Below are 12,782 nucleotides of genomic sequence, written 5' to 3'. Positions count from 1 at the left end.
ACAAGAAAAAGCGCGCTCGGTCCACCTCCTCGGACTCTTCTTCCTCCTCCTCTTCTGGCCCCTCTTTGGTAGGTGCTGGTGAGAAAAGCCGGTTGGGAGAGCAGGGTCAGGCGAGGGGTGCGCCTATGTTAGTTAGTCTTTCTGAGTTGTGGGAGGATGTGCCCAAGTCGCTGCGTAAGAAAATCAGGCAGCGCAGGTATATTGATATTTTCCAGCTGTTAGAGGGTTGTAGGGGAAAGCGTAGGGAGAAGAGGAAAAAGAGAGGTGTGTATAGATTTCAGCATACACAACGGAGGGAGACTTGCAACGTGCTCAACTGGACCCGCTCATTCCTTCGTTTGGCTAGTGTTGTGGGCCACCGTGACCCGACTCAGTATGGTCCCATGCTGGTGTATGCAGATGCTATTCTGGCGGCCAGCCAGCTGTATGAGGGCTGGTTGTGGCTCAATTATGATGAGCACTTTAGAGACCAGATGGAGGAGAATAAATTTATGGTTTGGGGCAGCAGGGATGTTGGGTTGTGGTTGACACAGATGTGTGCCAAAGTTGGGTCGTTGGGCAGAGGAGAATGTAGCGGAATGTCTGGAGTGCCAGGTGGGCAGCCCTTTCAGACGAGACCTGCTCCGGCAGGGGGCTGTCGAGTTGGGTCCAGTTTCCCAGATGTGTGCTGGAAGTTCAACTGGTCGACATGTAACTTCTCTGACTGCAAGTTCATGCATGCTTGCTCCAATTGTGGGTTGGGTCACCCCGCCCCCAAGTGTCCAAAGCAATCCGGTGTCGGGAGTGGCAACGGGTCTGTTGCAAAAGGCTCCCAGAAGTGAGGTATTGGGGTTGGCTCCTAACCCTGTCCGCTTAGTTGCTATGACAGTATGGCTGGGTAGGTATCCCAAGGTGGAGGCTGCATTGCTTTTGTTTCAGGTTTTTCCGTAATGTTTTCATATCCCATTTGAGAGGCCGATTGGGGTGGGGGGTCAGAATTGTCCGTCGATTCGCAAACTGGCCATGTGGTAGCCTCTAAAGTGCAAAAGGAGATAGACTTGGGCAGGATTACGGGTCCTTTTCAGGTTCCTCCCTTCGAGGACTTGGTCCTCTCCCCGCTGTCAGTGGTGCCCAAAAAGGAATTGGGTAAGTTTTGTTTGATCCATAATCTGTCGTTCCCAGAGAGTAACTCGGTCAACGATTACATTCCCAAGGACCTATGCACGGTGAGATACGCTTCTTTTCAGTCGGTGGTGTCGATGGTTCGGCGCTGTGGCGTGGGGGCCCTGATGGCGAAGGTGGATATTGCGGCTGCCTTCCGATTGCTGCCAATTCATCCTGAGTCATTTCCGTTGCTGGGCTTTCGCTTCCAGGACTCGTTCTACTTTGACAAATGCCTGCCTATGGGATGTTCCTTCACCTGTGCCTATTTTGAAACATTTGCTTCCTTTGTGCATTGGGTGGTGGCAGAGCAGGCTGGGGGGGGGGGGGGGGAAACATCGTGCATTATTTGGACGATTTCCTTTTTGTGGGGGGACTCATCTTCGCAGACTTGTTCGCATCTGTTGAATTGTTTCCGGGGCACTGCGGCTGAATTCGGCATCCCGTTAGCAGAGGACAAGATGGAAGGTCCTTGTACTTGCATTGTCTTCTTGTGCATCCAGTTGGACTCTGTCGGGATGATCTCTCGCTTGCCGGCAGACAAGGTGGAGATAATGAGGGATTTGGTGTCCAGGGCATTGCGGGCCAGGAAGCTGACACTGTGACAGATACAATCCCTGGGGGGCAGCTTGAATTTCGCTTGCAGTGTGATGCCTATGGCTAGGGTATTTTTGAGAAGGCTGAGTTCTAGTATGGCGGGCTTATGATAGAGTGGTCATTGTATTCCCGTTACGGAGCAATTGAAGGAAGATGTACGGATTTGGGATCGTTTCCTGTTGGATTTCAATGGTTCGCTATTGTGGCAAGATGATTCTGTGTCCAATCACAGTTTAGAACTATTTACAGATGCGGCCGGGTCCGTCGGTTTCGGCGCCTATTTTCAGGGTGCCTGGTGTGCGGCATCTTGGCCGGAGGATTGGAAAGAGACGGGGGTCACCAAGAACATTATGTTTCTTGACCTGTTCCCCATTGTAGGAGTGGTGTTCCTATGGGGATCGCAGTTTCAAGACAGGAGAGTAGTGTTTTGGTGTGACAACCAGGGAGTGGTGGATGCCATTAACAAGTGGTCTGCAAAGCGTATATTGGTCTCTTATCTGCTGCATTAGTTTGTATTGTGCTGTTTGGGATTAAATATCACTGTTTGGGCTAGGCATGTGCCTGGGGTTTCTAATGCCATTGCTGATTCTCTTTCTTGTTGCAAGTGGTCCTTGTTTCAGGAGCTCGTACCGGAAGCAGATCAGAAGGGAGCATCAGTGCCGCATTTCCTTTGGAGTTTCGGTTCCTGGAAGCATGGAAGCTGCTCCGGGCATCACTAGCTTCGTCCACCTGGAACAGTTATGTGGCATCTGCAAACAAGGTGGTGTCTTTCCTGGCCAGTCTGGGTTGGAAGGGGGGTCCCATATTAGACGAGCACATAGTACAATTTATTGAATGTGCCAAGGCGAGTGGGGCTTCCAGGGCATCGGTGGGTAGGCAATAGTCTGGATTCTTATTTTTTATGAGGGCTCATGGCTGGGGCTTTCCTGTGGGGATATTCCTGGTTCAGCAGTTGATGCTGGGATGGGCCCGAGGGTCCATGGTGGTTCCAGATAAACATCTCCCAATTACTCATGAGATTTTGGGTAAACTGTGGGAGGCACCGCTCACTATTTGTAATAGCAAATATGAGTGTTGTCTGTTTCGGCTCGTGTTTGTGTTCGCCTTTTTTGGCGCTTTTCGCATCAGCGAGTTGGTAGCAAGAGCCTTCCAGGGGACTGAGGCTTCCGGCTTATTACTTAGGAACGTGAGCATACGGGAGGATTCGGTGACCTTGGTTATTCACAGATCCAAAACCGATCAAGCGGGTAAGGGTTTGATGGTGGTGCTTTACCCGGTTCCGGGATTGCAGACCTGTCCGGTGGTGAATGCATTGGCTTTTGAGCGACTTCGCCCAGAGGGAGGGTTTCATTTTCTGGTGCACCACGACTTGTGGCCACTGATGAAGTTCCAGTTCGAGGTGGTTCTGCGGACGTGTTTGACTGCTCTGGTGTTGGATACCTCGTGGTTCGGGACTCATTCCTTCCGGATTGGGGCAGCGATGTCCGCAGCAAACTCAAGTTTGTTGGGGGGAGTGATCCAGAGGATCGGTAGGTGGACGTCAGATGCTTTCACTCGGTATGTGCGGCCCGGTAATTTCTAAGTCATCCAAGATATTAATTCCTTTCTCTTTGCAGGTACAGCACAATGGGGCATGGTGGTGTGGATTGTGGGACATTCCTACGTTGCCTGGGCCCATTCCCACACTTGTGGGCACCCGTACGGGCCACATCTGGGCTTGGAGGGTCGGGGGAGGGGGTGCACATTTGCTGGCTGGGGCGACGGGGAATGCGCTGGATGGAGTTGCTGCCTTTTCTGCAAGAGGGGCTCAGCCGTCTCAACCCGCCGAATGTCTTAATCATTCACCTGGGTGGGAACAACTGGGGCAAAATGTCGGGTCGCAGGTTCATTGGCATGGTGCACAAGGACCTGTCAACGGTTTCCTGTTTGTTCCCGGACACTGCTATTTGCTGGTCTGACATTATTCCAAGACCTGCTTTGCTCGCACATAAGGTTTGGCGCCGTTGTCGGACCAAGGCTAGCAGGCAGATTGGCTCCTGGTTGGCGGGTATGGGGGGTTTTCATATGTGCCACAACTGGGTTTGGGGCTTGAGGCGGGGTTCTTTAGGGGGATAGGGTCCATTTATCCTTCGTGGATTTGGATTTGTTTTTGAACGCGCTTGCAGGAGGCCTTGGAATATGTACTGAGTGGGGATCCTGGCCGCATCTTTGGGGGTCACAGGTTATTTACTGCGCCTGTGGTGGGTAGCCCAAGCCGATTGGAGGATTATGCAGTGGTTAAAAGTGTCTGACTTGACAGGTCAGTGGTTCCTAACTGAACAACTGGGTGCAGTTGTTGATGGTGCGACTCCTTGCTTGGGCGGAGGCTGGGGTCGACGTGGTCGGCCCCTTGCTGGGCGGTGGCGGGAGTCATGGGGGGCGTGTTCATGATGTGACTGCATACAGGCTGGGATAGCCTCTGATTGCCCGTCTTGCTGGTTCGTGGCTGATGGGCGGGGGGGGGGGGGGGGTAATTGGTTGTTACAGTGAGCTGGCTCGGGCTCCGGGATGTTGTTAATAAAAGTTGCGGCCTGTTGATCCCAACCTGTGTTAAGTGTATTTATTGGTTGTAAAGAGACAAGTGTGGGCAGAAGCGTCAGTCCTGGCTACCCATATTATGCAAGGTCAGGCGGGTCCCGTACCTGCCTGGCCACCGTAATATGGTGCCAGGCTCCTCCCTGGCAAGCCGGGAGTGAAAAGTTGGAGGGGAGCTGCGGCTTCCAGTATCCGGGCTTGTGCTGCAAGATAAGGCAGGGGAGGGGGGAGTCGGAGGTTTACTTTCAAACCTCTTGTTCCTAGGGAACCTATTGGTTCCCCTTCAGTTGGGGCAGATGGGAGTGGGAGGAATTGTGGGAGGATCCTGGGGTCCAGCAGGCATTCGCTGCTTACCTGTCGTTGCACCTGGACCCTGATTCACACCCGCCCGTCCCTAATTTTGGTTGATGTTACTGTTTGGGGGTTTGGCATTGTCGCAGCTGAGGGAGGGGGGGTAGCCCGAGCCAATTGGGGGATTATGCAGTGCTTAAAAGTGTCTGACTTGAAAGGTGTCAGGTCAGTGGTTCCTAACTGAACAACTGGGTGCAGTTGTTGATGGTGAGACTCCTTGCTTGGGCGGTGGCGGGAGTCGTGGGGGGCGTGTTCATGATGTGACTGCATACAGGCTGGGATAACCTCTGATTGCCCGTCTTGCTGGTTCGGGGCTGATGGGCGGGGGGGCGAGGGGTAATTGATTGTTACAGTGAGCTGGCTTGGGCTCCGGGATGTTGTTAATAAAAGCTGCGGCCTGTTGTGTATTTATTGGTTGCAAAGAGATGGGCGTGCGCAGAAGCGTCAGTCCTGGCTACCCATATTAAAAATAGTTTGGCCCTATTACCCATTTGATCGAATATCTTAAGCACGACCTGGTGGTCTCAAAGCCAGTCACATTTTCAGGATATTCACGGTGAATTACAAAGCCAGTCGGGTTTTCAGGATATTCACGGTGAATTACATGAGATATCTTTGCATAAATTTATCCCATTCACATTCATTGCAGATATCCTGAAAATCCAACTGACTGTGGGCTTACTAGGACAAGTTTGGGAAGCCCTGCTCTTAAATGTCAGAAACATTCTTTAGGTATATTATGTATTTTTTTATTATTTCTGTGTATGCTTAATTTAAATTGCCAACCTATTACTATGTCACTATCACAAATAAGATGTTTTCCTTAAAACAACAACACTACAGAGCAATTAGCAAACATGACAGCACTGGGCAATAAAAACAGTGATTAGTGTAATGTGTATAGAAAAATGGGTACAATGAATTAACTGTATCAATATTTTTTAGTGACTGGCATTATAGTTTTGCTATCCGTAGGCTCCTGTGTTTCCCTGATCAGCATCTAACTTGGTTGAACTCATTTTAAATACATTTTAGATGCCTCAGATGTTCAATTTAGGATTCAAAGCTCAACATCACTTTAAACCGGTGATGGTCTCACACTCAGTATACCAAAGTTGGCTGTGCCAAGTCAAACTGTTGCCATCTTCTATTCATCAAAAGACAGCGGTCTGGGCTTAGGGCTTAGAATGAAGAAACGTTTGGAATTAAGTCCCACTTGGAACCTTATTTTCTTCTGCTCAACTGTGTGCAAGGGAGGAGGATTATAGCCGATTATTCCTCTGCTAGGTCAAATCTGTATTATCAGAAACCTAAAGCTAAAAAGCAGTATGCATGAGACAGAAGTTAGAGATGGAACTTTTTTTTTATAACTACCTGGTCTCATTTTTAGAAAATGACTTAGGTTACTGGATAGATATTCGAAAAAAAATTCCCTTTTTTGAATAATCTGCGATAATTTTTTTTTTTTATAATAGTTTTACGATTATATAAGCTTGCTGGCAATGATATGGCAACATTCTTCTTACAGTTCAAACAGTTGAGCTGCTTCTGATATGAAATAGTTATGCATAACCATATGCAATGTCCAATTTTCCTTTTGTTTGTTCTTGAAGACCATTAATTGTAGGGAAATACTTACTATACCTGGAATGTAACTTGTCTTGAACTTGAGAATGGAAAGATGAGTGATAAAATCCAAAATCTAGATCGTACATAAACATCTAATAATCTCAGAACAATACTATATAGAAAAAAAGTCTCTCAAAAGACATTCCTGGATTATCTTAAATAAACCTCAACCAGTTTAAAAAATCCCAACTCTCCAGATTCTTGGTTTAGAGATTCTTAGAGATTCATTGAGATTGCGGGGAAGATAAAAGTGAACCAAAGGCAGAACCTGCTTCACTAAGGCTTTTCTCCTGTTCTGTGTCTATGGGAGAAAGGAGGGACGGTAACTTTTAAACAGCCTCTGTGGGCGCACATGTACGCATGTATGCTGGCTCACGCTAACGGACGTGGCCATTTTATAACATACGAGCGTATATGTGTGCACAATTTTATAAAGACACATACATGTGCACGTAAATGCTGCCTCTACTGTGCAAGTGGGGGAATTTTAGTAGACACAATTACCAGTTTCCCCAGTTTGTTCCCAGTTCACCCAGGTAAAAGATGGGACTTCTTAACTCCCCTAATTAACTAGCCTACCTTTTATCCTGTTAGCCCCAACCCTTAAAACCTGCTAACCTCTTTAGTTTTATTTGATTCAGGACCTACACACCATCCATAGCAGAAGTAAAGTTACACAGTAGGGGACCCCGGTGCGTGCTTGTGTGCATAAATACGCACAGCTTTCATTCAGAAATCTAGGAACGCACATGCCCACCCACGCCCCAACCCGTTTTTGAAAAAATTCTTTTGTGTGCGTACCAGGAAATACATGCATACTAGCATGCTGTTTAAAATCTGCGCAGTGCGCGCTGGCCAGACGTCTGTGCATATCTTTCACTTTTGGTGCACGTAGATCTTTTAAAATTCACCTATATGTGAATCATGCCCTTAATGTCTCCTTGAGCATTTTTGGAGTATGAAATTTACTAACCTTTTCCAAAAGCAAGCAGAAGCACATCTGTATGTGAGTATGTTGGACAATATTACTAGCTAAGCAAAATTTAAAATGTGGAATGACCTAAATGACTAATACTAAGAAAATGTTATCAACAGTATGAAATAGGTTCAATAATCATAAAAATGTAGATCTGGTAGTTACAGAATAGCAATCTATAATATACCTGACTTTATAATTCATTCGTTTAAAGTAATGGCAAGTTCCATTTGTTATTGGCTTCAGTTCAGTAAAATATCTTCCATGTGTACAACCGATTAGAGCATAGTGAAGAATAAACATGAAACAACGTTCTCTAAGACCATCTTGGTTCTAAGGCTCGGGAGGCTCTTCTGGGTCCTCTCCATTCTCCTCAGAATAGGACATGCTCAATGCACTGGTCACAGGATGGATCCAAGATGTCGTTTGTGTCACATGGCTAAGCAAAAATAAGAAGATATTAGTAATTCACAATAACGAGTAGAATGGTTGTAAAAAAGTAAAACTTTGCATGTCAATAAATATATCCACTAATGATTGAAAAGGGAAAATATGTATTTAACACTTAAACATGAAAAGCATGATTCTTGGCACAGTATCTTCCACACCCAAGGTTGGCTGAGGATGATGCAAAGGCAGCGCTGATGGCCCCTTGGGAAGGGGGGAGTTCCCATCATTGCATAATGACACCACCACTGGCCAAATGTAGGGCTCATGCTTGCAGGGTTCCAAAAGAAGCCCTGCTGCATGGTTCCTGACTGAGGAGGGAATATAAAAATGGGGTGGGGTAGTTCAAATGAAGGCTCATTGTGCCATATCCCAGTCCTGGTTCTGACTGAGCTCATGCAACCTCAAAACAAAACAAAATCACCACAAGTATTTAAGCCCTAGTGCAGAGATGGGTAACTCCAGTACGGGAGAACCATAAACAGTTCTGTTTTTCAGGACAAATATGTAAACGGTATATTTGCATGCACTGACTCCATCATATTCAAATATATCTCACGCATATTCATTGTGGATATGCTGAAAATCAGACCTGTTTTATTTGGAGCACTCCAGTATAGGAGTTGCCTACCCTTGTCCTAGTCTTACAAATGTACAAAGATGCCAAAACCAGTATTTAAGCTAAAGGATTTTAGTTCAAAAGAATTCCTTTCTTTATGGAATTTAAATAAAGTGTAGCATTCAAATATCAGCTTGCAATCCTGTGACTGAAATGTAAAATTGAGGACTCCTTTATGCACTTTTAAAACAGCACTAAATGGCAATGACTTCATATTATAACCAAAATGGGTGCTGTCATGCTGAGTGGGCACCTATTTTCTTCCTCTATTTGCTAATGCAAAAAGCACATCTACTTCTACAGGTATAAAAGACTAAGAGGTTAATTTTAAGACCCGCGTGCATTTGCCGGCACGCACAAATGGACGCAGCGATTTTATAACATACGCGCATATATGCGCATACGTTATAAAATCGCTGGTCCATGTGTGAGTGGGATTTTATAATGAGCCCTTTTCCCCAGTAAAAGAGAGGACTTCCAAATCCACCTAGCTAACTTGCCTCCCTTTTACCCTATTAGCCCTGAAACCTAAAAACCCACTGACTAGCCCTTTTTTTTGTTACATGACTTACACGCCGTTTATAGCAGAAGTAAAGATACGCGGTAGGGTACTTCAGCGCGCACTTGTGCGAATAGTTACGTGCTGACTTCCTTTTACAGACTCAGCCCGCCCATGACCGCCCATGTCTCGCCCATTTTTTGATTTTTATAATTTGTGTGCCTAGTGGGAGATACGTGCGTAACTGCACGGGTTTTAAAACTGCGCGGTGCGTACCAGGCCAAGTCACGTGCATATCTACTGGCTTCAACCAGTGAGGGCCTTAGGCCCTAAAATTTAGGGATTAAGCCAGTGAGAAATAGAAGCTGCTGGCAGAAAATCCGAGAAACTTGCCAAGATCCAGCGCCTATTTACTTAGGGGAAGATTTTAGAAAGTATGCGCGCACAAATGTACGCCCGATTTTATAACATGCGCGAGCAGCCGCACGCATGTTATAAAATCAGGGGTCAGCGCGCCCAAGGGGGTGTACACTAGTGTACCTTGCACACGTCGAGCCCTCGGGGAGACCAGCTGGCTTTCCCTGTTCCCGCCCCCCAGCCCGAAAAAAAAAAAATCCCGTACCTGGCAGGCGTAACTTGCGCGCACCGGCCGAGTGCTGTGCCGGTGCGTGATCCCCCGACCGCTGGGCCGGAGTCCTCGGCCACGCCTCCCGGACCGCCCAGGACCACCCCGCCATGCCCCAGGGCTTTATGCGCACTGCCGGGCCTTTTAAAAATAGGCCCGACGCGCATAGGGCTTTGAAAATCTGCCCCTTAGTTGGAGAGAGGAAATGGGAAACAGGTATCTACTGACAGTCAACCACATTAGCAAGTTCATATTTATGTTTGAGAAGGTTTCACAAACTGGCTAAAGGTAAAAAAAAAAGTCTAAATGCCCAGCACTAACTATAAAAGGATATAAGATGAACCAACCAATGGCAGCATAAATACATAAGACAGCAGCTACTTGCACAGTGCTGAAAACATCAAATAAAACACCATCATCACTGTCACACAAAAGGTATAAACAAACTTATTCTGGAAATTGCTTTTTTGGGTGAAAATGCACGAGCCTTTATTTCTTACTCGTGTAAATGCACTTTACCCAATTAACGGGCCGATACAGTACATTTGAAATGACATTTGAAATGACAGATACCAACGTGTCCGTGAAGCGTTAGGCTAGTGCACCCAGGATACTGTATAGCGCTCTATACAGTAAAATGGGTTGCGCGGGCCTAACGCTTCACGGACGCTTCTTAGATGCAGCTTGCATTTGCAAGCTATTTACATACAGTATCGAGCGGCGTGCGTAAGGCCCGGCCATGCATGTAAACTCCCGGGTTTCACGAGCGTAAGTGAATTAAAATCTGGCCCTTTATGTGCATACTTTTCATTTTCAAAATATGTGTGTAAATGTACATGCTGAAAATTACATCTGCTCGTACTGGCATAACCTGGAAACATTCAATGCCGACTCATCCACTCTAAAAATTAGAGTTAAAGACTGATGTTGAAAATTACCCCTTATGTCACTATATTACACATTAGATAGAAAATATTACTTATTTATATGTATACTAGCTCTCTATTTTTAGTTCTTCGTAAGCACAGTGATTAAAGAGCTCGAACAAAATCACCGCACGATAATGCCAGATTTACTGGACAGTAGAACCTTCCAGGTCTCTGCTCATTGGGTGCATCCTGATTCAGACTTGGGCATTCAAACCTATCTTCCATTTTTTCTTTAGCATTAATGAGAGAATCTCTTTTTAAAATTAAAGTATCCATTATAGTATGCATTATAGTTAATGAAAACCTTTTTTATGTACACGAGATAGGATTCAGAAGCAACATATATTCCAAAGCTTGCTAATTTTCTGTGTAAATATATCTCCCCTGTCAACTGTTCTACTGAAATCCACTTGATCTGATTGTAATAGTAATGAAGCATGTTTGCGCCACATTTCTATTTTCAGCTTTTAAACATATTTTCTTATCTTGGCTTACGGACAGATTTCGTGTTTAAAAGCCAGAACAATTTGATGAGAAATATCTATATTTTGGGGTAGATTTTAAAAGAAGCGTGCGCGCATCCATGTGTTTGCGCTTCCTGGCACGCACAGATGGTCGCGCCGATTTTATACCATGCGTGTGCCGGGGGCTGCGCACACATGCGCACCGGATTTTATCATCTGCGCTCGCATAGGGGGAGATTTATGCGACTTCCCCTGTTCCCGCCCAGTCCAATTAGGAGTGGACTGGGAGGGAACTTCCCTCCCCCCACCTAACCCCCCCTTCCCCTTCCGCTTTCCTCCCCACCCTTTAAATCCTGTTGCCTGCCTTCCATTTTTTAAAAATCTTTTTGCTTACTGCTCTGTTCGGGGCAGATTTTTAAAAAGTACGCGCGCACGTACTTTTGTTTACGCAACCGGCGCAAACAAAAGTACACCGGATTTTAAAAGATACACGCGTAGTCGCGTGTATCTTTTAAAATCTGGGGTCGGCATGTGCAAGGCTGCGCAAAATCGGCAGCGCAACCTGCCTCTATTCCCTCCGAGGCCGCTCCGAAATCGGAGCGGCCTCGGAGGGAACTTTTCTTTTGTCCCCCCCACCTTTCCCTCCCTTCCCCTATCTAACCCACCCCCCCAGCCCTAACTAAATCCCCCTCCCCTACCTTATATCGTTGAGTTACACCTGCCTCTGGCAGGCGTAACTTGCGCGCATTGCCGGCTCCCTGCCCCGGCACAGGTCGCTGTGACGAAGCACTCGGCCCCGTCCCCGGACCACCGTCACGCCTCCGGCCCCTCCCACGGACTGCCGCCATGCCCTCCGGACACGCCCCTGAACACCGCGCTGCTCCCGACACCCTCCCCCCCGACATGCCCCCCCAAGCAAATCCCCGGGACTTACGCGAGTCCTGGGGCTTTGCGCGCGCCGGCGGCCTATGCAAAATAGGTGCACTGGTGCGCAAGTGCCCTGCGCACGTAAATCCGGCAGGATTTACGCGCGCAGGGCTCTTAAAATCTACCTCTATGCGTGCTGGCCGACTGCCGGCGCGCGCTTCCCTGGCACAGCGGCAAATGGCCACTGTACTGGCTGCCTTCAGCCCTGCCCCCTTTTCAGGCCCCGGCACTTAATCGCGTACTGGGTTTTAGATACGCCGGGATTTAAAAATTTACCCGTTGCTGTATTGATGGAGAAATATATATATATGTTCTGTTGTCTCTTTTCATATTAGTGAACTGAAAAGAACAGAAAGATGGAGAGACTTGGTACAGAATAGCAAGCAAATGATTTAAATACTGGCTGTGGCTCCTAACAACAAGCAAAATGATGTCTAGCAAAACCATGGTTGAGAGACAACGATGAAGTCTTATGAAATTTTTGTACAATTCTTTGCTGGTCTTAGTTTAAGAAATTTAAAAAAATGAGTAGTGACAAGTTTTGTACTTAAAAATTCAGCTCTCATTTAAATGTATGGGTGGGATAAAAAAATATTGACCCAGAAACATGACCTATCAAAAATGCAGGGATTTTCCTGTAGGTGTTTACTGAATTGTAGTAATCCAAGGCACATTAAATTGGGGAAAAACTGCCTTGCTATCCCTAATTTTTGTGTATTGGATCATTATGACTAGAGGCTGCAATCTAGTAAACCTCACCTACATGAAAATCCCCAGCTTTGCTGTAGGGTTTTGGGTTGCTATTTACAGTTGCAATTTTTCAGCTCATTTCTAGTTAAAACAAAACAAATTACTGCATTAAGATCCCCTTCTGATTCATGGACTTACGCTTCAGAAAATATTACTTCTTAAAGTTTTTCTAGCTGCTTAATTTAGATTTCACAATGGTGAAAGTGAATAAGTAAACTGGAGTGCTACTATGCTGACCCTCATCAAACCTTCATA

The 12,782-nt window shown here is 46.5% G+C and overlaps 1 protein-coding gene across 3 annotated transcripts in view; it reads right to left on the bottom strand.

The window, feature by feature from the left end:
• Positions 1 to 6,733: 6,733 nt before the first annotated feature.
• The window catches only part of STXBP4 (syntaxin binding protein 4), a 324,772-nt gene continuing 318,723 nt past the window's right edge, over positions 6,734 to 12,782 (bottom strand). For all 3 annotated transcript variants that reach the window (XM_029600671.1, XM_029600672.1, XM_029600673.1), the window contains one exon: positions 6,734 to 7,706. In XM_029600671.1, coding sequence (XP_029456531.1) covers positions 7,641 to 7,706 — 66 coding nt within the window. In that variant the 3' untranslated portion in view covers positions 6,734 to 7,640. The remainder of the gene's footprint in view (positions 7,707 to 12,782) is intronic.

This window comes from Rhinatrema bivittatum, chromosome 4, assembly GCF_901001135.1.
Source record: "Rhinatrema bivittatum chromosome 4, aRhiBiv1.1, whole genome shotgun sequence".
In the NCBI taxonomy this organism is placed as follows: domain Eukaryota; kingdom Metazoa; phylum Chordata; class Amphibia; order Gymnophiona; family Rhinatrematidae; genus Rhinatrema; species Rhinatrema bivittatum.
Note: the sequence above shows the minus strand (reverse complement) of the source record. Positions and strands in the feature narration are given on the sequence as shown.